This window comes from Chiloscyllium plagiosum, chromosome 23 (genome assembly GCF_004010195.1).
Source record: "Chiloscyllium plagiosum isolate BGI_BamShark_2017 chromosome 23, ASM401019v2, whole genome shotgun sequence".
NCBI lineage: Eukaryota > Metazoa > Chordata > Chondrichthyes > Orectolobiformes > Hemiscylliidae > Chiloscyllium > Chiloscyllium plagiosum.
This window is the reverse complement of record NC_057732.1, coordinates 31,855,602-31,883,288: the sequence shown is the minus strand read 5'-3', so window position 1 is coordinate 31,883,288 and position 27,687 is coordinate 31,855,602. Positions and strand designations below refer to the sequence as shown.

The window sequence follows — 27,687 nt, the reverse complement described above, 5'->3', positions numbered from 1 at the left end:
CCTGATTTCCCTCTTAAGTATATTCCTACTTCCTTTATACTCTTCTAAGGATTCACTCAATCTATCCTGTCTGTACCTTACATATGCTTCCTTCTTTTTCTTAACCAAACCCTCAATTTCTTTCGTCATCCAGTATTCCCTATACCTATAGCCTTCCCTTTCACCCTGACAGGAATATACTTTCTCTGGATGGATGAAATGTGATGGATTGACTGAAGGTTTTCTCCTGTCTGAAATGGTTTGTGTGTTTTTAAATGAGCTTGAGCGGATGGGAGAAAACAGTTAAATGATTTGGTCTTCATGATAACTATATTACAAATTACAATTAAATATTTTAGCTGTGGTTTTGTCTTTAAAAATTTCTTCATAGGGGTCAACAATCAAGAACTTCAGTCACTGTAGTTTTCAACAGGGAAGACATGTAGGATTTCATCAACAAACAAATTCTGTGATTAGAGCAGCTTACAAACTTGCAGAAATTAATGCAAACTCAGCACATTCAGTATATAGCATATATTTTGACCAGGAAACGTATTTCAGAATGTTTTATTTTAGTATCAATACTTTGAGAAACACAATTCACTGCTTTGATTGAAAGATTTTGGAAAATAGTACGTGTTCACATATTTTAAAATGACGTTTTCCTGAATAGTTTGGAGTAGAGGAAGTTAAAAAAAACATGTTATATAGGATAACTTAATTGTGTAGAAAAGTGCCAACTTACGTGACTTCAGATAATCTCTTCAAAAACCAGCATTCTTAAAAGCTGGCTGTTCTTTTTCCAACCTAAGACTGCCTTTCATTGTGCTGGAAACCTCTTTATGGCATTCAAAATGTGGTGGTTATGCCAGTTTCTTTTTAGGAACGACATTTACATTGTTTTCAGGGGAAAAAAATGGCTATATAGAAGTGACTACATTTGTTACAAATTTATTTGGGTACATTAAAACACAAACAATGTTATTTTAGTTGTCCAACTTAACTTCTAACGCTCAAAAATGTTTGATGAACACAAAAGTGACAAGCAGATGCAATTTTATAATCCAAAGATTGGATATTGAAGTTTCAATCTATATCGACTGTTGCTACAAAGCCAAAAGGCCCCAAAGTCATGTCTGAAAAACCTTTATCTTACATACTATGAATTATTTAATCTTAAATCCAAAACAAACAAAAACAAGAATTTGGTAGTATAGTCCTAAAATTGATAAAGAACACTTTCACTTTGAATTTTGTTTTAGAAAATGTTCTCTCTTATCTGAATGTATTCAAGTGCCTCTCTATCCTTATTTACTTCTTGTGGTTTTTATATCTTAATATATAAATTTTAAGTAACTGAAACCAGCTTTACATTGTCTTCTGTCAATTTGTGCATAATTGTTCTCAATGGGAAGCAATACCCTGAAATCATCTTCAGTTTGACACAAAGGAAGTATGAGCAAATTTGTCATTTCCACCCTCCTCGCCATCCTGGCTAAAACGTTAATCCAGTTCAGGGAACTATGCAATAGAATAAGACCATAAGATATGGGAGTGGAATTAGGCCATTTGTCCTATTAATCTGCTGCACCATTTGATCATGGCTAACCATGAACATTTCTCACTTAAATGTCTTTCAACCATCATTATCTTCCCACAACAAAGGCATAACAGTACTGTGACTTAAATAATTAGATTAAAAAAGTCAGCATCATTAATAATATCTAATCAATTACAGTGATTCATAAAAATACTTCAGGAAACTTGTTCAGTTACAATACAATTTAAATTATTTACATGATTTTCAGTCACAAGATACAAAATGCATTTTTAACTTTTCTAGTTTCATTGCTTTTCGGGATTAATGCCTTCAGTCCAACATTATTTCTGGACTTATTAGTCTTCTACAAATACAAAAACAGTAATAACAAAACCAGTGCTGATTCAAGAATAGTTTTCCTGCACAATGGAAAAGGCTCCCCCTTTGAAGTACCAAAAATAATATTTATATATAAAACTTGGGTCGTTAAATTACAGTACATATCCACATTCAAACTGACACATTTAGTTTATATAATCATTAAAACATTAAATTACATGGTAAATAATATGCCTCTAATATGATTTGGTAATAATTCTAGCAATCTGTTGTTTTACTTCATTATCTTGGTACAATATTAGCTTTGCAAGTTTATGAGAAAATGGTGTTGGATTCCCAAATAGTACAGCATGGAGAGAATCCACTCCATATTCAAACTGAACAGAGTTCTGCAACAGATTCAAATTTTCTTTCAGATTTGCCACCAATATCAACAGTCGTAGAAGAACTTCTTTGTTTATACAGCTGTCAAACAATACAAGGAACGACAATGGTACCTGAAATGAAGTATAACATATGATACATACATATCATAGCATAGATTATAAATCACATTTTAGAAAAGGGTCCAAATTCATCCCAGAGTGTTCCTATTACAGCAAAAGCTGGATATTAGATAAATCTGGATATTTCCTTGCTTGAAAACATATACTGATTTAAATTTATTAATTTTCCACATGGTACCAGTTACCCATACATTTTTTGCAATAAATGAGCAAAATGGCAACATATATATAACTTGACTTGTTTATTTAAATGTTTTATTTCACAGTATGTTTAGTGCCCATGATGAAAGATTAAAAATAATTTACAGCTCCCAACCGAAAACCTAAACTTACAAACATATAGACCAAGTTGATAGATGAAGGAAGAGCTGTTGATGTCATATACATGGTCTTTAGTAAGGTGTTTGATAAGGTTCCCCATGATAAACTAATAGAGAAAGTGAAGTCACATTGTGTGCAGGGTGTTCTAGCTAGGTGGATGGTTGGGCAACAGGAGACAGAGAGTAGTAGTTGAAGGGAGTTTCTCGAAATGGAGAAAGGAGACCAATGATGTTCCACAGGGGTAAGTGTTTTGGCCACTGTTGGTATGGAAGAGGGCACTGTTGGTATGATCAGCAAGTTTGCAGATGACATGAAGATTGGTGGAGTAGCAGAAAGCATAAGGGACTGTCAAGGAATACAGGAGGATATAGATAGACTGGAGAGTTGGATGGAAAAGTAGCAGATGGATTTCAATCCTGACAAATATGAGGTGATGCATTTAGGCAAGACTAATTCTAGAGCGAATTATACAATGAACGGAAGAGCCTTGGGAAAAGTTGATGGGCAGAGAGATCTGGGAGTGCAGGTCCATTGTACCCTGAAGGTTGCTGCACAGGTGGATAGAGTGGTCAAGAAGGCATATAGTGTAGAAGGCTTGCCTTCATTGGACAGGGTATTGAGTATAAGAGCTGGCAAGTCATGTTAAAATTGTACAAGACATTGGTTCAGTCGCATTTAGAATACTATGTACAGTTCTGGTCGCCACATTACCAAAAGGTTGTGAAACACTTTGGAGAGGGTGCAGAGAAGGTTTACAAGGATGTTCCCTGGTATGGAAGGTGCTAGCTATGAAGAAAGGTTGAGTAGGTTAGGTTTGTATTCATTAGAAAAAAGGAGATTGAGGGGGGAACCTGATTGAGGTTTACAAAATCATGAAGGATATAGACAGTGGATAGAGACAAGCTTTTTCCCAGGGTGAAGGACTCAATAATGAGAGGTGGGAAGTTTAAGGAGCAAGTACTTCACACAGAGGGTGGTGGGTGTCTGGAACACGTTGCCAGCAAAGGTGTTAGAGGCAGGCATGGTAGACTCTTTTAAGATGCGTCTGGACAGATGCATGAGTAGGTGGGGAGCAGAGGGATACTGATGCTTAGGAATTGGGCGACAGGTTTAGACAGTAGATTTGGATCGGCTCAGGCTTGGAGGACTGAAGGGCCTGTTCCTGGGCTGTAAATTTTCTTTGTTCTTTAGAAAAAATAGGTAGGTTCTACAAGTTAAATTACTGATCCTTCACCTTTAACACCTGGTCTGGCAATGTCCTCTCCAAGGCATTGTAAATGTCCCATAAGTTGTTTCAGCAGTGAACAGTGAATGTTGTTTCGGCACTTAAATAAAACTATAACTGGCACCAGTCAAGTACAATCATTGTAGATGTGGCACAAAGGTAAATTTTGGGAGCCAAGATATGATTAGATTACTTAGTGTGGAAACAGGCCCTTCGGCTCAACAAGTCCACACCGACCTGCCGAAGCGCAACCTACCCGGACCCGTTCCCCTACATTTACCAGATTAGATTAGAATGTTGAGTCAGTTTCAAAAGAGAATTGCAGTTGATAATTGATCCATTTTACCCAAGGCTCCTTCTCATATTTTGGATATAGATACTGTAGATTTCTTAAACTCAAAAGGTTTTTTTTGTGTTGTAAGAAAATCTTGGAAAGTTATCCCAAAAATATGGTGATCATCTGAATTTCTATTTTAACAGCAAAAACATGGGAGAATATTCTGTGGGTGAAGCACATTATAAATATGCAGAAAGATTCTTAAAATTGGAATCTCTCTCATTCTAGTGCTTTTGTTTGTTATGGCAACTGATGCCAAACTTACTTACTTAACTGTACTGAATGAGTTTTGACACTTAAACAAAATCCATTGCATTACTGAGATTTTGAAGGAATCCAGCCCACAGGTATAAAATGAATCACCAAATTTCTGTGGAAGTCAGAATGTCAATGTACCTGTGGCCAATATTACTAGGCCCAACATCAATCCCAAATAATCGTTTTGGTGATACACCTTGTGACTATTGTAGCATCACACAGAATCCCCAAGCTTTTCTACTTAGTGCATGCTTCATATTAATAAACATCAAATTATCAGCCAACCCAATTAAATTTTCTAATGAGTTCAGTCCTTATGCATCACCTGCCTTTGGATTTCACCTTTTCTATACCCATTGGCTTCTTTCTTCATAAGTACAACAGCTTAATCATTGTATCTTAGTCTCCTCCAGGTTTAATGGTGCAATGAATACTTTATGTATTTCATTTCTCAAAAAAAAGTTTTTTCCACATCTCTCTTAATACATCTTCAGACTTTAAATAGCTCAACTGAAAATTTGCCTCATATCTTCAGATTTTGGGAACTCCCACAACCCTTGCCACTATAGGTTATTTTCTAGCACTTTTATTTCCCTCACTTAATTTTCCATCAAAATTTGCACAACTCTTGTTAAAGCCCAAGAGTGTTTCAGGCTTAAGATTATTTCTTGAAAACCTGTGTGCTATATAACAAAAGGCTCAGCATTTCAGAGTCAATTCTTCACTCACTTCTCTGAACTCTTTCTATTCTATCCATTACATGGTCTGTCTTATCTTTATTTAATCAAGAATGTTTTGATTTTAATAGAAAGCATGTTGTCCAGAAGAACAGCAATGTCTGTATTTTGGCTGATGAGAGGATGTGGGGAAGGAGAAATAACTACAAAATTTCATTCCCACACAAAGCTACTGAAAGAAAACTTATTTTCAAAACTGAACTGGAAGATCCAGGCATGGAGCCTAAGCCCAATATTCCCAACAGTGCTGGGAGCCATTTGTTTCCCTTCTTCAGCTGCCAGTTCTTACACAGCAGGTGGTGGCTTAAAACCACAAACAAAAATAGCTAATCAGAGGGGACACAACCTGTAATAATAATGGTAAATGCAATACCATTTGCACACATATAATAAAATCTCCAGAAATACCTTCAGATTTGACAACCCTATTCATTACAGCGATATTTAAGTTTTGTTAAAACCCCTGGACAAACATTTTGGATTAGGCAGGTAATATGTGAATGTAGACTTTGATACCCTCTGCTTCCACCATTCTGAAAATATGTCCATCGTATATGCTAATGCTGATGCTTGGGCTGACTACTGCTGGAATACAATATCAACAAACTCAGTATAACAATATGCATAACCAAGTTACAAAGCCTGATTCCAAGTTTACACATATACCAACTACCTGACGAATTGAAAAGAAACAATGGCACTAAATTCTCCACTTCTACAAGAACATTTTTATTTCCACTACATTTGAGTTCAATGTCAATCATCAACAATATTGGCATTGCTGGATTCAAATCAGAATTGGTAGGGCAATGCATTTGCTCTTAATAATCTTCACTAATATCACCCAAAGCTTTACACTAGTATCAGCAATATGGACAATTAGACAAGGAGTAAAAATGTTTGTCTTCTATTTTCAACTTGTTTAAATCAAGGATTTGACTGCAAAATAATTCTAATAAATAGCATTAGCATGGATCTTACCTGAGCACTAAGAAGGTCATGACATAAGTCTGGGTTTGTGGACAGGTTTATCAGGACTTTCAATATCTGAACCTGTTGTTTTTAACAAATAAAAAATTCATTAAGATGACTGTTTATGGAAACTCAATTTAGATTTCCTGCCATCATCTCTCATGATGGTTAGTCTGTAAGTAATATATCAGGCACCAGTTACCTTCTGATAACTTGCCACCTTTCATGTGAGTTTTCACAATGTGAAACAGATTAGCTAGAGGTCAGAAAACATCACAATCAAGTTGAATTTTGTCCTGACAGGACTTCATAATTTTAACAGTGGCACTTGGAAAACAATCAAAACTGCAACCTTGATCAGTTTATCTGCCTAACATTTGAATGCATGACTAATCTTTGCTCCTCTATCATTGTGCCAGCTGAGATAAATGTTAGATACCAAACCTGTGATGTCATTTATATATGGTTCAAACTATAAGAATAAATTATTGATCATCAGAGACTCTCAGCTACAAATGAAACCTCAATCGAAATTTTGGTTTCTGGTAAATTTTTATCTAATATTTATGTAATTTTCCTACTTCTTATCAAGAACTTGTTTTGTCAATTTACATTAACTAGAACAGAGTACATTCTATTTCCACTTTAAAGTTAGATATTTTGTCTATAAGGTACAGGACTGTGATAGCATACTCTCCAATTATATGGGTGAGTGCAACTCCAATATCATCCTCAACATAGTTCAGAACAAAAGAACCTCTTGACTGATACCCTACCTAACATACTCAACATCCAATCTCTCCACCGTTGATGTACAATGGCAGCACTGGTACGCACTACAACAACCCAACAGGGCTTGTTTGACAGCCACTACCGAATCCACAACCTCCATCAAAAAGATGGCAACAGCAGCAAGGTACAAGGGAATATCACCACCTGCAAGTTTTCCTCTAAGCCACACACTGTCCTGATTTGTAACTATATTTGTGTTTCTCGTTGGGTCAATCTCCATTCCTAACTGCACATGGGACCTAGGACACCCCAAGGATTGCAGCAGTTCAACAAGGCAGTTCACCATCAACTCCTTCAGGGAAATTTAAAAGGAGCAATAAATGCTGGTCATCCAGTGATGCCCTCAAAAACATTAATAAAAAAGAAAGTCAGCAAGACATACCTTTATTTTTTCAGTTCCTTCTACCAGGAGCTTAAGGAAGTGAGGAATGTAATTGGTCATCATGTAATGATAATTATTGGTAACAGAGAAGTTAGTCAACACTCGAAGGCTTGCTACTTGCAGCTCAGAGTTTAAAACAGTGGTCCTTAAAGTATCCAATATTCCTGGGATCCAAATCTATAACAAATAATTTTTTTTAGAATACATTAAGAAATCCATTAAGTGCACATTTAGATAAAATGAAAAGATCTGAATTTCTACCTTGCAGTCCTTCACTGGACAACAGTTAAATTCCAATACCTTATTTCTCAAAATAAATATTTAGCACAAATCTCTGTTTATTATTGGAAATGTACAACTATATACACACCATCTACATCATCTGTCTTCTCAAAAACTGGAAATCAAACACAGTAAAACATGGAAACAATTGTATGAAATAATAAATCATAAATATGTTTTATATGAAATTAAGTTGTGGTCATTCTTCTAGATTCTAAACAAGCTACACTTCTCACTTGGAATATTTAAATTGGCTGAACAGGGTTTGATATTACCCGGTGGTGTTGCAGAGTTGATGTTAAGATGGAATTTTCCAGTCTCCTTATGAATTTCAAGCATCATTAAAAAATAACATCATTGCATACATAGAAACACAGAAGGCAGGAGTAGTCCATTCCACTACTCAAGCCTACTCTGCCATTCAATGATCATGCTGATCATTGAGTTCAATTTTTTCCCCTAATCTCAGTCCTAAAATGTTTACACATTAACCTTAAACTATTACCCCGATTCTGGACTCCCCCACCATTGGGAATATCCTTCCTGCATCTAACCTGTTAGTATTTTATAGGTTTCTACGAGATTACCCCTCATTCTTCGAAAGTCCAATGAATAAATCCTAATGTACTCAACCTCTCCTCATACATCAATCCTGCTATCCCAGGAATCAGACTGGTAAACCTTCATTACACTCCCTTGATATCCCTAATCGATCCACTCTCTGTTAAGATAATCAGACTGGCAAATCTTTGTTGGACTCCCTCCATGGCCAGAGCACCCTTCCTCAGATAATCAATATTCCAGGTGTTGCCTCACAATATAATTGCAGCAAAACATCCTCGTTCCTGTACTTGAATGCTCTCACTATGAAGGCTAACATCCAGTTTACTGCCTGCTGCACATGTGTACTTACTTTCAACAATTGATGCACAAGGACACAGAGGTCTCATTGAACAGTCCCCCCTCTCAATTTGCAGCTATTCAAATATACTCTACGTTCCTGTTTTTATTAGCAAAGTTGATAACCTCATATATGTCCACATTTTGCTACATCTGCCATGCATTTGCCCACTCACTCACAGCCTGTCCAAATCACATGAACATTTCTGCATCCTCTTCACAGCTCACTTATCCACTGCCACCCTCCACCCCCCACCCCCACAAAACTAATGTTTCGAGTCCAGATGACTCTTCATTAGAGATTAGACCTCTAGGCTTGTTATGTTAGTTTGCTTTCTCTCCGTGGATCCTGCCTGACCACTACGATTCTTCTTTAGAACTGACTTTTGTTTCCCTAAAATTCTCCATCTCTCTCCTCCTTTAAAGAGGTTGCTTAAAATCTGTAAGTCCTATGCATCCTAACTTACCATCTAACCATACTCAAAGTTTCCAATGTTCACTCACATGCACATTTTAGCTGCCGATATGAACCCAAGTCTAATCTCCAAAAAACAAATTTATCTGCTCCCTTTTTCTTACTTTTCTCTTAACCCCATCTCATGTTGCCTGACCTACTTTTCTTTTCCCTTCAAAACCAATACCTCCGCCATTCAGTACTTCTCCTCTTCCTGTGTACCAAGTTTAATGGTGAACAGTAGATTGGGGAATGCCAGTACACTATTACACATTGGTAAGATGTTTTGTGCTTACAACTTGCCACAAGGGTCTAATCAACTCATTGCTTGTAGCTGACAGCAGAGCTAGATATTTTCCACAGGATTAAGAAGAACTTGGAACACAAATTACCCATGACTGTTTTTTTCAAATAGCAGAATTAAAAAATCTAAGAACAAATTTCAAGCTCTTGTTCTCCTTTAAGAAAGATAATACACAGGGAAGCATTTATTTATATATCATACTGGTCATCTAGATTTATATGTGGTACTGAATTACTACAGGAGATTCTGCTTTCGATTTTGTTTTAGTCACTTGATCTGACCATTTGTGTTACCAAATTCATTCATGAAGTGGATTAGAGTTAAGAGATTCCCAAACCAGATATAAAAATTCTATGCATTGTGCAGTTCCTAAATATTTTAATGTTAGTACCAGCTTTATTGTAGGTAGCTTTATTGTCGGTAGCTTTATTGTCTGACTCAGTGTTATGAGCTCAAGCTCTTTTAAGTCTTGATCACATAATCAAGGCTGACAAGACAGACAATATAAAGACGAGAGTGCCAAGTTGTCAGAAGTGCTCTCTTTCAGATTCCATGCTAAACCCCACCTTCCTGCTCCAAAGAACATAAAAGATTTCATGACACCACTTAGAGTCATAGAGATGTACAGCATGGAAACAGACCCTTCGATCCAACCTGTCCATGCCGACCAGACATCCCAACCCAATCTAGTCCCACCTGCTAGCACCCGGCCCATATCCCTCCAAACCCTTCCTACTCATATACCCATCCAATGGAAACAGATCCAACTCATCTACGCCAACCAGATAACGCAAATTAATCTAGTCCCATTTGCCAGCATTTGGCCCATATCCCTCTAAGCCCTTCATATTCATATATTCATTTTTAAATGTTGTAATTGCACAACCTCCACCACTTCCTCTGGTGGCTCATTCTATACATGCACCACCCTCTGCGTGAAAAGGTTGACCCTCAAGTCCCTTTTAAATCTTTCCCCACTCACCTTAAACCTATGGCCTCTAGTTTTGGACTCCATCGCCCCCACCCCAGGGAAAAGACCTTGTCTATTAATCCTAACCACGCCCATGATTTTATAAGGTCACCCCTCAGCCTCCAACGCTGTAGGGAAAATAGCCCCAGCCTATTCAGCCTCTCCTTATAACTCAAATACTGGAACATCCTTGTCCATCTTTTCTGAACCCTTTCAAGTTTCACAACACCCTTCCCGTGTCCTAATTCTGAACCCTTTCAAGTTTCACAACATCTTTCCTGTGTCCTAACCAATCTCCTGTACAGCTACATTATCTCCTAACTCCTATATTCAATGCACTGACCAATAAAGGCAAGCATATTAAACGCCTTCTTCACTAACCTGTCTACCTAAACTCTATTTTCAAGGAACTATGAACCTGCACTCCAAGGTCTCTTTGTTCAGCAATACTCCCCAGGACCTTACCATTAAGTGTATTACTGTTATGAAGATGTGAGTGTACTGTATCTTTAAGAGAGTTAAAAGCTAGCAGAACTACCTGACACCGCACCAAGTGTTTTGAATAAGGAAACAGTGTAACTCTTGGTCGAAAGCTAGATTAGCTGGTTGCCTGGAAACCACAAAACAGATTTGAATTAGGCCAATCAGTTTAAATTATACCCTGAAAAATACCAAATTCCAATCAAGTTTGAATTTAGTATATTGACAATCTTAAAAGTCAAAGACACATCCGATGCTTTGAAGTTATAAGACTGGGGAAAATTGAACAGTTGGAAGAAGGACCGCCAAGCCAATGACATCTGCAGACTGCCCGGAGAATAGCTCTCTTAAAGGTACCTTATTGATCCGTGACCTGCGAAGCATAATTCCCTAAGAAGAAAAGACACTGGAAGATCCAAATAGAAGATTCGACAGCTGGCTGGTTTTGAAACTTGAATTTTTGGTAAATTTTAATTGGGGGGGTTTATCGGACTAGTATTATAGAAGAGAAGGTAAAAGATAGGTTAGAGGAAGGAGTTGTAAATAGTTGTTAGTTAATTATTCTCTATTATACCTTAAGAAGTAAAGTGGTTAATTTTTAAATAGTTCTTGGCCTCTCAAATTTTCACAGATTACTGCATGGGAGAAATCTTTTCTGTGTTGCTGGTTTAAATTAAGCAGGGGGGTTTACCCTGTGTCATAACAATAAGTCCTATCCTGATTCACCTTTCCAAAATGCCGCACCTCACATTTATCTGGGACAGGGACAGCAACAGGTGAAACACAGAGCAAAGCCACACACTGCTCTTCCAAAACAGAAACTAAAGCTGACTTTGTTAAATAAGAATAAAAGATGCTATTACTCAGGGAAAACAAAACAAATAAAAAAGCAAAACAAAAGGCTCTATCTTGACTCTGTCCCCACCAACTTCTTTTGCGCAGAGGACACAGGGGGGTCAAAATAAAAATAAACTCAAGCAAAAGCAAAGTCAACAAATAATTAAATCGTGGGCGGCACGGTGGCACAGTGGTTAGCACTGCTGCCTCGCAGCGCCAGAGACCCGGGTTCAATTCCCGTCTCAGGCGACTGACTGTGTGGAGTTTGCACGTTCTCCCCGTGTCTGCGTGGATTTCCTCCGGGTGCTCCGGTTTCCTCCCACAGTCCAAAGATGTGCAGGTCAGGTGAATTGGCCATGCTAAATTGCCCGTAGTGTTAGGTAAGGGGTAAATGTAGGGGTATGGGTGGGTTACGCTTCGGCGGGTCGGTGTGGACTTGTTGGGCCGAAGGGCCTGTTTCCACACTGTAAAGTAATCTAATCTAATCTAATCTAAACAAACAAATGAACTAAATAAATAAATCCCCTCTTTTCTGTCCTCACTGTACACTCCTGGGACAGGGACAATGGTTTGAAATACAAACAAAGTTCCACTGCTCATTTCAACAAAAGATAAAATTCCCCTCACACCGATGCCCATTAGGGCGTATCGGAGACAGGGACAGTACATGTTAAAATATAACCCCCTGGGCTCTTCCATCTTCCTGGGGCACCAAACCGAAAACAAATGTAAACTCAAAGGCAAAACAGAAACTTATACTACAGAGACAGTTCATTAAATCAGAATATCTTTATTCAGGCTGATAATGCACTCCAGTTCCTGTGGCGTTCAGGGGTCTTAAAAGATCTCAACTGTGCTGGTGAGCACCGGGTGCTCCCTCTCCAGGGACACCTGAGTGCAGATGTAACTGTGAAAGAGGGGCAGACAGGAACAGGGAGCCACTCTTTGGCCCACTGCCTGGACCTGTTCATGGCCATCTTGGCTAGGGGTAGGGGCAAAGCCACAAGAAGGCTCGTAGACTTGTGTGCCACTCTCAAAACCGGATGCCCGTAGATCAGGAGTGTGGGGCTACAGTGCAACCAAAGTTTTAACAGCAGCCTCTTCAAAAAACTAAAAAAGGGTTGCAGACATACACACTCAACGTTTAATTGGAAGACCGTCTCCTGCACTTGGACTAGCACCCGGTAAATTTACTCAGTCGCCGGGTGCATGGGACCACTGCATGCAGCACTCTCCATCCCCGATCCGCGATGTAAGAGGGGAGGACCCCTTTGTAGAGTTCTTTGTAGGGGATTGCTGCCATCAAAAGGCAAAACATTATGCTAAGGTGTATTCAGTTGATGGGCGAAGACTGAGAGTGTGCAGTATCAACCTGTACAAAAAATGCCTCCATGCCCTCCGAAAGGGCACCAGGAGGATATCCCTGAGGTAGTTCAGATTGTGGGGCACTGCAACACAGGGGAGTGTCTGCGGAATAGACCCAATGCCAAATTCCAGACGGACAGGGATCATTTTGTCCGGAAGCCTGAGCCGCCTCAACTGCACATGAGGAGTTGGGGCTGTATGCCTTGTCCGTAAGACTTTGGATTTCTTGGGTCACAAACTGGAGATGGACTAATACCTTTGCAGTCAACTGTGCTGGTGTTATCCAGCTAGGAGAAAGTGAGGACTGCAGATGCTGGAGATCAGAGCTGAAAAATGTGTTGCTGGAAAAGCGCAGCAGGTCAGGCAGCATCCAAGGAGCAGGAGAATCGACGTTTCGGTCATAAGCCTCAGGATTCCTGACGAAGGGCTTATGCCCGAAACATCGATTCTCCTGCTCCTTGGATGCTGCCTGACCTGCTGCGCTTTTCCAGCAACACATTTTTCAGCTCTGGTGTTATCCAGCACATTCCAGGTTCTAATCAGCCCTGCACCCTGAGCTCTTTCCTCCCTTTGCCATTGTAAACCGTACTTGAGGAGGCACCTGTTTTGAGCAGCGGCTCCCTGACAAAAGCTGCCAATCCCATAGGGTGAGAATTCCAGTGCAAACTGACAGTGTCCCAGACTGTGATCAGGTCCAGATAGGAAACAGGCAAATTGGTGGAAGACGATCAGAGGCCTGCACCACTCCACGAACAGGTTGTAACAGAGGTCGTACACCTATCCAGAGAAATACATCATCAGGGTGCCCACCTTGGAGGAGGCTTGACAAAAAGTGTCGCTGCTGGGTCTGAAGGCAGGAAGTTGCTACCTGGGAGTGAGAGCGTGACCACTCTCCTCAAGTGGGAGCCTCAGAACAGCAGCAGCGACCCAGGACTGCTTCTTGTCCCAGAAAAAACAGCGAGCTTTTTCTGGACGGTGGTGACAAAGCCAGGGTGACGGACCAAATTGGTCAGCCGGTACCGCAACATGGCGGTCATCAGCAGATTTATGACCAGCACTCAGGCCCTACAGGACAATACTCAGTGCAATCCTGTTCAGCATGCTAGGCAAGTGGTCACCTTAGTCTCCAACTCGTGCCAATTCGCTGGCCAGAATTCCTCAGCAGGGCAAGATGGATTTCTAGGCAGAGATGAGTGGTACTGCACGTGAAGCACCAGGCCCATCTGCCATGAATCGAACTGCTATCCGAAACACTAGCTCCAGTTGATCTTTGTGAAGGACATCACAGAGTAGGCATTATGGTATGCACACAGCCTCCACAGGTCAGCTGGGTCCGTGAACATGAGGAGTACATTATTGGCATGTGCCAAAAGAACCACATCCAGTCCCAGCCCACATAGAAGCAAATGTAAAACCCGCTTGCAGGAATGGCTCCATGCAGACAGAATAAAACTGGCTGGGGGGGGCACTCTTTTCCCAAAGCGCAGGAGTGCCAACAGGAACCTGTTGTCTTCGCTAGGCACTCTGCAGCAGTGTTCAGAGGTCTGATGCGAGCGAGAAAGAGCGTCCCCAGCCCAAACGCTTGCACAGTCCTCAGCTGATACTCATGATGCACTCTATCGAATGCCTTTTCCCAATCATGGGAGAGAAAGATTCTTTACAGGCCAGTCCTCCGGGAAATAATGGATCATATACTGGACCAGGAGGACATTGTCATGGAAGCTTCAGCACAGGATGGTGGAGGACTCGTCTGGTTAGATCATATGGTCTATCATGGTGCCAAGGTGAGTTGAAAGTTCCCGGGCAAAGAGTTTTAAGGCCATGCTGAAGAGGAACATCAGAGAACAATTCTTTAACAAACAGAGATCCCCCCTTCTTATGCAACAGAGTGTTTATGGCCCTGTGGCAGGAAAGGGGCGTCTCTCTGATTATGATACACTCCTCGAGGAGCCGCACACATTCAGCCACCCCAGGATGTTCTAAGCTCAGAGGGATGTTGAGCCTCTCGGCACCCTCTGGAATGACTTGCAGCAGGTCCTCCCACAAAACTTAGCGAGCTTCCTTGGTAAATGGACCTGGAGAGAAGAAAGCCCTATAAGAGTCCCTCACTCGGGCCCATTATGCTCTCCGGATCGGAGATGAGTTATCTGCCATCGGCTAGCGTCAGGAATGGAGCATTTTTCTGAACTGCTGCCAGCCGGGGGGCCCAATATTTTAGTCAACGTTTTAGTTGAGAATGGCATTACCTGAGACTTGGGGGTCTCTGCAAAGGACGTTCCTGCTGTTAACCCTAGGGGTAGCGTAGAGGCAGGGATGTGTCTGATGCCAGGCCATCCCTTGCACATAATGGTAGGCTGCATCACCCAAGGCTCCAGGCCTCAACCAGCAGCAGCAGCAACAGCTTCTACATGGAGCATTAGGTGTTATTACAGCTGTCTTCAACTCATCAAGGAGAAATGCTGGCCACCAGACTTCCAAAGCCAACAGCGGCAGTAATGAAGAGTCCCAGGTTTGAGTGCCTCCAGGCAGGCTGGCAGGCAAGTTGCAACCCCAGAAGCTCTAGGGTCTAGGCCTCAACCAGCTCCAGCTATTCTCAGATGTAACAGGTATTGCCACACAAGCCTCCAAATTCCAGAACAGCAGCAGCAGAGTGCAGACTCCCAATACACTGCCCTTTACAGGAAAAACAACCCTTCGCTACCACCCTTTGTCTTCTACCTTTGAGACAGTTCTGTATCCAAATGGCTAGTTCTCCATCTATTCCAAGTGATTTAACCTTGCTAACTAGGTAAAAACAAGGACTGCAGATGCTGGAAACCATATTCTAGATTAGAGTGGTGCTGGAAAGGCACAGCAGTTCAGGCAGCATCCGACGAGCAGGAAAATTGACGTTTCAAGCAAAAGCCCTTCATAGTCTACTCATAAAGAACCTTGTTGAACGCCTTACTTAAGTCCATATAGATCACGTTTTCCATTCTACCCTCATCAATCCTCTCTGTTACTTCTTCAAAAAACTCAATCAAGTTAGTGAGACATGATTTCCCACACAAAGCCATGTTGACTATCCCTTATTAGTCAGGCTTTCCAAATACATGTAAAATTCTATCCCTCAGGATCCATTCCAACAACTTGCTCACTACTGAGGTTAGGCTCACCAGTCTTCCCTGGCTTTTCCTTACCACCCCTCTTAAACAGTGGCATCATGTTAGCCGACCTCCAGTCTTCCGGCACTTCTCCCGTGGCTAACGATGATCCAAATATCTCAGCGAGGGGCCCAGCAATCACTTTCCTAGCTGCCCACAGTGTCCTAGGGTACATTTGATCAGGTTTCAGGGATTTATCCACCTTTAGGTATTTTAAGATATCCAGCACCACCTCCTCTGTAATATGGACATTTTTAAAACGTCACTATTTATTTCCCAAGTTGTCTAAGTTGTCCACAGTTAACATTGATGAAACCTACTGTTTAGAATCTTCCCCATCTCCTGTAGATCCACACATAGGCAGCCTTGCTGATCTTTAAGGGGCCTATTTTCTCTCTCTAGTTACTCTTTTGTCATTAATATATTTATAGAATCCCTTTGGATTCTATCTGGGGCTATCTTCTTAACCCTATTTGCCAAAGTTATCTCATGTCCCCTTTTTGCGCTCCTGATTTTCCTCTTAAGAATACTTCTACAGATTTTATACTCTTCTAGGGACTCACTTGAGCCCTGCTGTCTATAACTGACATTTGCTTCCTTCTTTTTCTTGACTAAAACCTCAATTTCTCTAGTCATCCAGCATTCCCTACACCTATCTGCCTTGCACTTCACCCACCAGTGGAGTGCCACAAGGATCGGTGCTGGGTCCACTATTTTTCATCATATATATAAATGATTTGGGATGTGAGCATAAGAGGTACGTTAGTAAGTTTGCAGATGACACCAAAATTGGAGGTGTATTGGACAGCGAAGAAGGTTACCTCAGATTACAACAGGATCTTGATCAGATGGGCCAACGGGCCGAGAAGTGGCAGATGGAGTTTAATTCAGATAATTGCAAGGTGCTGCATTTTGGGAAAGCAAATCTTAGCAGGACTTATACACTTAATGGTAAGGTCCTAGGGAGTGTTGCTGAACTTGGAGTGCAGGTTCATAGCTCCTTGAAAGTAGAGTCGCAGGTAGATAGGATAGTGAAGAAGGCGTTTGGTATGCTTTTCTTTAGCGGTCAGAGTATTGAGTACAGGAGTTGGGAGGTCATGTTGCGGCTGTACAGGACATTGGTTAGGTCAATGTTGGAATATTGCGGGCAATTCTGGTCTCCTTCCTATTGGAAAGATGTTGTGAAACTTGAAAGGGTTCAGAAAAGATTTACAAGGATGTTGACAGGATTGGACGATTTGAGCTAAAGGGAGAGGCTGAACAGGCTGGGGCTATCTTCCCTGGAGCGGAGACTGAGAGATAACCTTAGAGGTTTACAAAATTATGAAGAGCATGGAAAGGATAAATAGACAAAGTCTTTTCCCTGGGGTCAGGGAGTCCAGAACTACAGGGCATAGGTTTAGGGTGAGAGGGGAAAAGATATAAAAGAGACCTAAGGGGCAACTTTTTCACACAGAGGGTGGTACATGTACGGAATGAGCTGCCGGAGGAAGTGATGGAGGCTAGTACAATTGCAACATTTAAAAGACATTTGGATGGGTATATGAATAGGAACGGTTTGGAGGGATATAGGCCGGGTACTGGCAAGTGGGACTAGATTGGGTTGGGATATCTGGTCGGCGTAGACGGGTTGGACTGAAGGGTCTGTTTCCGTGGTGTACATCTCTACGACTCTATGACTCTATAACTCACATCATCTAAAACAGATTTTATGATGACTACCTAATTTGCTGTGTGGGACAATGTTCACATTCCTGAAGAAGGGCTAATGCCCGAAACGTCGATTCTCCTGTTCCCTAGATGCTGCCTGACCTGCTGCGCTTTTCCAGCAACACATTTCCATCTCTGATCTCCAGCATCTGCAGACCTCACTTTCTCCTCAATGTTCACATTTGCTTAGTACAAGAATGAAAGGTGAAAGGCATCACTACACACAGTGAGATAAAAAAAAAACTTAAAAAAACAGTTCTATTGTTAAGTTTGCTTGTGAACATTTTTTTCTAACTCAAACTCAATGTCTCATTACCTTCAGCTCTTTTTGGTTAGCAACATTCATGGAAAGATTATTCATCACATTTAGTGCCTTAACTCTGACTGATGTGACTTCATCAAACAAGCAATTTGCAATAATACTGAGCCCATCTAGGTTTCGAAGAAGATCCTGAAAATATAAAGATACAAGTTAATTTTAAAAATATTACATCCTCATTTTATGAAAATTAATGTAGTATTTTTGTTTTAATGCACTATTAAATGTAAACAATGTAAAGATACTTGAAGTTCACATCAGCTCAGAAAAATAATTTGAATTTTGTTTTTGGAAACCGAAAACTTAGTATTCCAAAAATAAATAGACACTCTAAGGACAAGTATAAGATTGTCATAATTTTGTTCTTTTAACCATAATTATATCAGAACTGATCCTTAAAATTTGATCCATTTTTTTTTTACTCAGATGAGAGATATATTTGGGTATACCTGATTGGCACTGAATGCAGCACTGTTACCTAAAGTCACCAGTGCTTGTTCTCGAATGGAAACATCAGAGGTCCCCTTAAGTAGGCCCAGAACTGCTTGCAAACGTTGTTGTTCTAAGACTTCAGGAGATTTTGTAAGTAGAAATCCTGGAAGTAGAATAAACAGCACATAAAAGACAAAGATGTCAGCGAGTTTTGAGAAGACTTGTAGCTCAGGTTGACGTTCTGGATGTAAGTTTGCTCGCTGAGCTAGAAGGTTCGTTTTCAGACATTTCATCACCAGTCAGTCTCCAGGGAAGTGCTAGTGTTATGTTCCACTTTCTATTTAAGTGTTTAGGTTTCCTTGGGTTGGTGATGTCATTTTCTCAGAGGGTGGCAGATGGTGTTCAAATCGAAGTGTTTGTTGATAGAGTTCCGGTTGAAATGCCATGCTTCTAGAAATTCTCATATGTGTCTCTGTTTGGCTTGTCCTAGGATGGATGTGTTGTCAGAGTCAGAGTGGTGCCCTTCCTTATCTGTAGTGATGGTGGGTCATGTCTTTTTGTGGCTAGTTGATGTTCATGTATCCTGATGGCTAGTTTTCTGCCTGTTTGTCCAATGTAGTGTGTGTTACAGTTCTTGCAAGGTATTTTGTAAATGACATTTGTTTTGCTTGTGGTCTAACTGGGGTCTTTCAAGTTCATTAGCGGCTGTTTTGGTGGGTTTGTGGGCTACCATGATACCAAGAGGTCTTAGTAGTCTGGCAGTCATTTCTGAGATGTCTTTGATGTAGGGGAGAGTGGCTAGGATTTCTGGGTGTGTTTTGTCTGCTTGTTTGTGTTGGTTGTTGAGAATCGGCGGACTGTGTTCATTAGGTACCCATTCTTTTTGAATACACTGTATAGGTGATTTTCCTCTGCTCTTCATAGTTCGTCGGTGCTACAGTGGGTGGTGGATCATTGAAATAATGTTGTTAATAAGAATGCAGCTTTGTTTGTGGGTGTCGGGATGATTGCTTCTGTAGTTTAGTATTTGGTCCGTATGTGTTTTTTTCATGTAGACGGTGGTTTGAAGTTCCCCATTGACTGTTCGCTCTAATGCGACATCTAGGAATGGCAGTTTATTGTTCTTTTCCTCCTCTTTTATGCCAGTAAGGATATTATTAATGGTCTTGAAGGTTTCCTCTAATCTGTCCCTTTTAGTGATGACAAAGGGGTCATCCATGTAGCGGACCCAAAGTTTAGGTTGAATGGTTGGCAGAGCTGTTTGAGTCTCTGTATTACTGTCTCTGCTAAGACCCCTGATATCAGAGATCCCATGGGTGTTCCAGTAGTTTGTCTGTTGGTTTTATTATTGAAAGTGAAGTGGGTGGTAAGGCATTGGTCCATTAGCTTGACAATGTTGTTCTTGCTGATGAATTTGGTGGTGTTTGGGGTATGTGTCTTCTAATAGTATAGTCAGTGTTTCTTTGGCCAGATTGATGGTGATAAATGTGTTACGTCAAAGTTGACTATTATTTCAATCTCTTCTACCTTGGCGCCTTTGATGGTGTTCAGGAATTCTTGGGTGGAGTGAATGGAGTGGCGTGAGTCTTCTACTAAGGGTTTTAGTCTTTGGTGTAGTTCCTTGGCTAATCTGTATGTTGGTGTTCCAGGTAGCGAGACTAAGGGTCTGAGGGGAGCTCCTGGTTTGTGAATTTTGGGTAATCCGTTGAAGCTGGTATGTTTAATCCGTCTGGTTTCATTTTTTTGGAAGTGTGTCTTGATTAATTCTCTAGATTGCTGAAGTTTTTTTCAGTAGGGCATGATTCAGTTTTCTAGTTGAAGAGTTGGGTCTATCACCACCTGTTGGTAAGTGTTGACATCTGCAAGCAGTGTGTTTGATTTCTCAATGTAGTCAGTTCGGTTTAAAATGACTGTCAAGCGTCTTTTGTCTGCAGGTAGGATAACGATATTTTTATCTTTTTGAATCTTTCTAGTGCTTTCCTTTCTTGTGTATTGATGTGTTTCCTTCCTTTTTCCTGCTTTATGTCGGTGCAAATGTCTGTCTGATGGTTTGTTGGGTTTCTTCTGAGTTTGTTGGCTTTCAGTGTTGTTTCTAATGCTGCTAAGAACTCTTTCTTGTCCGCATTCCAGAACTTGTAAATTAACCCTCTTAGTAAGACGGCTTTTTCAGTGTCTGTTAAGGGTCAGTCAGGCAGGTTTGTTATGCATGCTTCTGTGTTGTTATTGTCAGTTTGTCTAGATTTTTCTGCAAGTCTAGTTCTTTTGTTTTGTGTTTGCCGCTGTCTAACGTCTATGATTTGTTGTACTGTCTGTCCATTCATAGTCTGTAGTGTTAGTGAGTAAATTGTTTTGGCATGAAATTTCCTGGTTGTATTTACAGAGTCTGTTGTGGGCAGCATTAATCATTTCTCTAAGCATTCTGTGGCTATATTGCTCTGCTATTCTTTTGGCTAGTTGGGTATTAAAGGGAGGTTTGTATTTAAGGCATTTAGGTAATACCTGTTTCCTTAGGCATTGGTGCAGGAAGTACAGCTGTTTGCGGTTGGCGCTCTGTTGGATGGCACTGGTTTCCTATCTTCGGGCCTGTTTTAGTGTATTGTGTCCATTGGCGTTAGCAAGTTTTAAGAAGATTTGTAGCTCAGGTTGAGGTTCTGGATCTAAGTTTGCTGGCTGAGCTGGAAGGCAAACATATTGACTTGGACCCCCACTACTACCCTCTGAAGGGGGAAAAAGGAAATTACATCACCAACCCAAGGAAACCTAAAGACTTAAATACAAACTGGTACATAACATCAGCACTTCACTGGAGGCTCACTGATGATGTTACCTAGTATGGTGATGAAATAGCTGAAAACAAACCTTGCAGCTCAGCAAACAAATTTACATCCACAAAGACTTCAATCAGTTCCTCATCATATTTTAAAAAGAAGAGACATTCTCAATTTTGGGATAAAACTGATAAGGATTTGTCAAAAACTCAAGGGCAAAAAAAGCAATCTAAGTCAAAAAATAAAGACAAACACAATGACAACAAACATTTTAGGAGAGCGAATATAGTCACGACCTGTTCAACCTATGCCTCCACAGCAGGGTTCATTCTCATGAACCTTCTCTGATCTGCCGGCAATGAAATAATCTATTATCTTAAATATAGGGACCAAAACTGCTCTCAGTACTCGTGATGCAGTCTCAGTAAGACCTCCCTACTCCAACGCCTTTGAAATGAGGGCTAACATTCCATTAACCTTCCTGATTACCTGCTGCACCCTGGTGGTAGCTTTCTGTGTTTCGTGCACAAGTACCCATGTCCTTTTGTGTTACAGCTTTCTGCAGTTTTTTTCTCCATTTGAATAATATTCTTTTGTTCTCCTTCCCAAAATGAACAACGTCACATTTTGCCACATGAAACTCCATTTACCAACTTTTTGCCCACTTACTAAATCTTTCAATATCTCTTTGTAAACCGCTTGTATTACTTTTGAAACCTGCCTTTCCATGTATTCTTGCGTCATCTACAAATGTGGCTATAGTACACTTAATTCCTTCCTCCAAGCCATTACTTTTTTAAAAGAATTCACTTGTAGGACAGGGTTTTGCAAGCGGACCATTTATTGCCATTCACTTGTTACTTTTGAGAAGGCGATGGTATCACTGAATCACTGCAGTCCCTGTGTTGTAGTTAGACTAAAATGCTCTTACGGAGGGAATATATATTGTAAACAATTGTGGTCCCAGCAGTGATCCCTGTGAAACCTCACTGGCCACAGTTTGCCAACCTAAAAAATCCTTTATCTCCACTCTCTATTCCCTGTCCATTAGCCAATTCTCTATCCATGCCAACATACCATCTCCAATATGTAGGTTCTTATGCCTTGAGATTTTTTGAGGTACCTTGTTGATCACCTTCTGAATGTCCAAATAGAACACATCTACTAGTTGCCCTCTATCTGCTCTTGTTGAGACTTCGTGGTAAAAAAAACTGCAATAAATTAGTTAGGCATGATTGGCAGATTTCTAATCCTCTGGTACTTCTCCTGAATCCAAGGATTTTTGGAAAATTACGGTCAATGCCATTCACTGCAGCTATCTCTTTTAGGATTCTAGGATGTAAACTACTAGGACCGGGGGGGAAGGGGGAAACTTACCTGCCTTTAGCCCCATTGTCTAATATTATTCTCTAGTAATATTACTTAATTCCTTCATCCGTATTCTTCAGTACTAATGGAATGTTAGAAATATCTTCCACAGTAAGTACTGATGCAAAGTCTGTATAAGTCACCTACCATTTCCTTGTTCTCCATAACATCATCCCAGATTCATGTCCTACTGGCCTATATTCAGTCAGACCTTTATCTTCCTCTTTACATATTTAAAAGGAGCTCTTAACGCCAGTTTTTATAATCCTTGCTACTCAGTACTCGTAATTACTTTTCTCTGTCTTTATCTTTTTGGTCCTCCTTTGCTAGGTTCAGTTCTTCCAAGTCTTCAGGGCTATGACTAACTTTTGCCTCCTGGTATGCTTTTTCTTTCAACTTAATAGGCTCTGTAACTTGGTTGGTTTATCCCTAAAATTAGAATATTTCCTAGGAGAAAGTGAAGACTGCAGATGCTGGAGTCGAAAAATATGGCATTGGAAAAGCACAGCAGCTCAGGAAGCATCAGAGAAGCAGGACAGTTGATGTTTCGGGTATAAGCTCTTCATCAAGAATGCTCCTGACGAAAGGCTTATGCCTGGAACGTGGAGTCTCCTGCTCCTCGGATGCTACCTGACCTACTGTGCTTTTCCAGTGCCACATTTTTCACCTTAGAATATTTCCTCCTTACTGGGATATATTTTTGTTAAGAGTTATAGATTTCCTTCTTAAATGAATACCACTACTTGCTTACTGTCAAGATTAGAGTGGTGCTGAAAAAGCATAGCAGGTCAGGCAGCAACCAAGGGGCAGGAAAATCGATGTTTCAGGCAAAGCCCTTCATCAGGTAGTACCCATGTCAAAGATCTGACATTTCTTGCAGGAATTACCGTGCCAGAATTGTATGGTGTAGTGTTTGATGTTGCCCTAAAGACTGGGTAGTTTGCTGAAACGATGGTCTGTTTAATGTTTGGCAGTTGTTTGAAGGAGAAGTTCGAGAAGGCACAGGGATGAAGAGCTTTTGCCCGAAGTATTGATTTTCCTGTTCCTCGGATACTGCCTGACCTGCTGTGCTTTTCCAGCACCACTCTAATCTTGACTCTAATCGCCAGCATCTGCAGCACCCACTCTGACAACTTGCTTACTGTCATTCCTGCTAAACTATTCACCCTGTTCACTTTAGCTAACTCTATCCTCATTTTATTTAAGTTCCTTTTATTTTTTGGGGGGTGGAGACTTCCTTGCTGTACAAGACCTCCAACCAATGCTATACTCCAGATGCATCAACAACATTTTCTCCCTCCGGACTCATTGCGAGGAATCACTGGAATGACAATAACAACAACTTTCATCCCACCATCAGACTTACCTCAGCCTACTCTTCAGAATCAGTCTCATTCTTAGACACACACATCTCCATCTGGGGGACACACCTCAGTACTTCACTCTACCACAAGCCTATCGATAACCTCACGATGCGGCACTTCTCAAGCTTCCACCCTAAACATGTTAAAGAAGCCATCCCCCACGGACAAGCCCTGCGTATACACAGGATCTGCTCAGATGATATGGAAGGCAGCAGACACCTAAAGGTGTTGAAAGATACTCTCATAAGAATGGGGTACGATGCTCAACTCATCAATCGCCAATTCTGATGTCTCAAAAGTGAAAAACCGCAATGACCTCCAGAGAAGACAGGCATAGGACACGACCGACAGAGAGCGAATGCTTCGTCGTCCAGTACTTTCATGGAGCAGAGAAGCTACGCCATGTTCTTCGCAACCTTCAACATATCATCGATGACAACGAACATCTTGCCAAGATCATCCCTACGTCTTATCACCTTCAAACATTGCTCACAGCAAACTACCCAGTCTTTAGGACAATGTCAAACCCTACACTAAACAATGCTGGCACGGCAGCCTCTGCAAGCAATGTCAGATCATTGACATGGGTACTACCATCACACGTAGGAACACCACCCAGTACATGCATGGCATATATTCATGTGACTCAGCCAATGCTGTCTACCTCAGGCACTGCAGGCAAGGGTGCCCTGAGGCATGGTATATTGGCGAGCCTATGCAGACACTACAACAGATGAATGGACACCGTGCAACAATCACCAGATAGGAACGATCCCTCCTAGTTGGGAAACACTTCAACGGTCAAGGACATTCGGCTTCTGATCTTTGGGTAAGCGTCCTCTAAGGTGGCCTCCGAGATTCACAACAACGCAGAATTGCCGTGCAAAAACTGGTGGTCAAGTTCTGTACCCATGAAGATGGCCTCAACCGTGATCTTGGGTTCACACTGAGCTACATGTAACCCTACCATACTGTTCTGTATTTGTAAAATCATCCTTACTGTCCTCTTTTGACACCATCACCTTGATCATGATGTTATGACCAACATCATGACCAACTTGCTAAGATCTCTCTACAATAATTAATTTGTCAAGTTTTGGATTACTTGTTACTTTGGTCAGACCCTCAACATGCAACTCATATCTTTCATGTTATTTCCAGCCATTTGGTTTGTCTCCAGTACCACCTAATTTTTTTTGTAATTTTCTCTCTGCCTCAATTAATTGGATTATAGGTCATCCCTTCACTGGCTATTCAGCTGTTGACACTTTACACACACTACCTGACACTTTTGATCACCTGCACTGACTTATTATTTAGCCTGACACACTCAACTCACATCATTTGTATGACCTTTTGAACTCTGCCCATAAATTCTGTGCCTGTGTGCTTTTCGTCACCTGATAATAGAGCAGTGCTCCATAACCTGATGTCGTGTGAGTTCTGACCTGGTCCATCCTAGTCCAACATTGGCATCTCCAATTAATGAATAATCTGGAACAGAACAAAACCGCATACGCCAGAGAAATTCATCATCTACAAAGAAAGCAAGAAAAAGTTTTAATATGCATTTCTCCCATTGCTCAGGCATTAACTGGGAGTAGTTAGACCACACGCTCCTTCAGTGAGGAAGGGAAGTTGAAAGGTTTAATGAAGGTGAATGAAACGTCTCCTCCACGCTGCAAATAGTACCTTGCTGAATGTCTGCTATTCCTTGGTCATCATCCGTCACCTTTAGACCGGTCACTCGGTAGACTGGGTTTTTCTCTGACTGACGGTCGCCGCCAGCTCGGTGTTGCTGCCGTCGTTTTACTGTCACCAGCTTATGGAGGCCGTAGAGTCCCGCGGCCCCCGCCAACAGGCCCATGGCCAGCCGCAGAGTCCATCTCCCATCATCGGCCACAGCACCCATTCGCAGTAGATCCACACACCGAAACACTCCTTGAACTCAAAGCACTACCGAAGAGCAGGGCATGGGCAAATACGAGAAGACTATGAGCATTCGGTGCTGCTCTGCACGTTCAGTCCACGTCCTTCTTTCGATGTGGAGCTGCAAGAGAGATGTGCTACATATAGGCCAACTGAAAGAGTTCCCGGGGTTTCTTGCAGCACAAGAGCTCAGAAAGAATCATATTGAAGTAAAAAACCCGGATTTTCCCTCGGCCAGACAGTCGCTATTGTCGTTTGTTGCACGTGAGGACCCTGCACACTCCCCTCAAGGATTGCCGGGGAAATAGAATTTTCCGCTGGATGATCCCTCTGTGTTTTGAAACTTCCAAAGGTCTCCATTGAAATTGGACAATTCGGAGTGTTCCCGATGAAATTAAGTACAGTTGTTACTCAGGAAAATGATTTGGAGATGCCGGTGTCGGACTGGGGTGTACAAAGTTAAAAATCACACAAGAACAGATTATAGTCCAACAGGTTTAATTGGAAGCACACTAGCTTTCGGAGCGTCGCTCCTTCATCAGGTGATAGTGGAGGGCTCAATCCTAACATAATTTATAGCAAAAATTTACATCACACTAGAAATGTTTTGCTATAAATTCTAGTGTGATGTAAATTTTTGCTATAAATTGTGTTAGGACTATAACCTGGTGTTGTGTGATTTTTAACTTTACTCAGGAAAGTTTAGACTGGTAAATACATACACAGTAACTATTAAACTAACACCACACTTAAACCCTGCTCTCACTACACTCGCCCTCGCCCATCATACCCAACGCAAGGCCCCCCAGGCCACTACACCTGTTCTCCCCTGCTCTGGTCCTGGGCCTTTCATCCGTTCTGGACCCAAACAGTATACCAGCTCTTATTGCAGGAACTTGTCGCTGCAGATGTTCCTGTAAGCTCAAAATCTCCAACAATGAAAGGTCATTGCATTGACTCTTAATATTTTCAAACCAACATCCTACTCTTGATCAACGTTAAAGAGGTGCCTCCACCATTTATTTTCACAATGAGTGCATAGGTAAAATCGGCAGGTGGCGCTCTTTTAAATGCACTGTCAACTAAATCTAGTTTCTTTTTTTCTCAAAAGAATATGTTTCACTTTAGCCTTCTGGAAACCCGATGGCGATGAAACAGACTTCTGCCTTTAAAGGTGATGTGACAGAGATGTGAACTAATTTAGCTGCTTAATTGTACATCAGACAGAAAGTGAGCATTGAGGAAGTAAATTCACCTTTCCTACATCCAGTCTCAATTTGACAATTACTTTTATCGTTAGCAATTAACATCTGTGATTTGAACATACCAAAAAATTGAAAAAAGATCAAAATGATGTCTGTAAGTAATGTCAGGGTATAATGAATCAGTCATTACTGCAAACTTTAAAACTGTATATTAGGAGTAAAATTTGCAAATTGCATTATTTTACAGAAAGAAGTGGTAAGACATCAGTGGACTCACACTTATTATCATTTATGGAAAAATGTCTGGAATCTATCATCACTACTGAACTCTTTCGTAAGTAAGAGCTCAGCTTAGATTTGTGAACAGCAGGTAATTTTTGACTAATCTAGTTGCATTTTTCACGTCACTAACATGGAGAAGAGCTTCTATGAATGCTGGCTAAATAGTCATTGTTACCACTGAGACAAG

The 27,687-nt window shown here is 41.0% G+C and overlaps 2 protein-coding genes across 3 annotated transcripts in view; one reads left to right on the top strand and one right to left on the bottom strand.

Moving 5' to 3' along the window:
• Positions 1-914: 914 nt before the first annotated feature.
• On the bottom strand, positions 915-26,499 carry armc10 (armadillo repeat containing 10). 2 transcript variants are annotated; one of them, XM_043713832.1, is made up of 6 exons: positions 25,777-26,499; positions 18,602-18,747; positions 18,150-18,284; positions 7,389-7,565; positions 6,224-6,295; positions 915-2,355 (listed from the first exon to the last, which is right to left on the bottom strand). In XM_043713832.1, the coding sequence occupies exons 1-6, from the start codon at positions 25,994-25,996 to the stop codon at positions 2,095-2,097; spliced, it is 1,011 nt and encodes a 336-aa protein (XP_043569767.1). In that variant the 5' UTR covers positions 25,997-26,499; the 3' UTR covers positions 915-2,094. The 2 variants fall into 2 exon arrangements, with proteins under 2 accessions (XP_043569767.1, XP_043569768.1); XM_043713833.1 differs by lacking the exon at positions 6,224-6,295.
• A 132-nt stretch (positions 26,500-26,631) lies between these two features.
• The window catches only part of fbxl13 (F-box and leucine-rich repeat protein 13), a 314,516-nt gene continuing 313,460 nt past the window's right edge, over positions 26,632-27,687 (top strand). Inside the window, exons 1-2 of the mRNA XM_043713824.1 lie at positions 26,632-27,187; positions 27,466-27,552. Coding sequence (XP_043569759.1) covers positions 27,157-27,187; positions 27,466-27,552 — 118 coding nt within the window. The 5' untranslated portion in view covers positions 26,632-27,156. The remainder of the gene's footprint in view (positions 27,188-27,465; positions 27,553-27,687) is intronic.

What these genes read in the sequence shown, in the direction of transcription:
- armc10 (XM_043713832.1), bottom strand. Translation starts at nt 25,996, where the DNA reads ATGGGTGCTGTGGCCGATGATGGGAGATGGACTCTGCGGCTGGCCATG. An exon ending in CTAACCAAAAAGAGCTGAAG is followed by an intron (nt 7,566 to 18,149) that starts GTAATGAGACAT and finishes TATTTGTTATAG; the next exon opens with ATTTGGATCCCAGGAATATT. An exon ending in ATGACCTTCTTAGTGCTCAG is followed by an intron (nt 2,356 to 6,223) that starts GTAAGATCCATG and finishes ACTTCATTTCAG; the next exon opens with GTACCATTGTCGTTCCTTGT.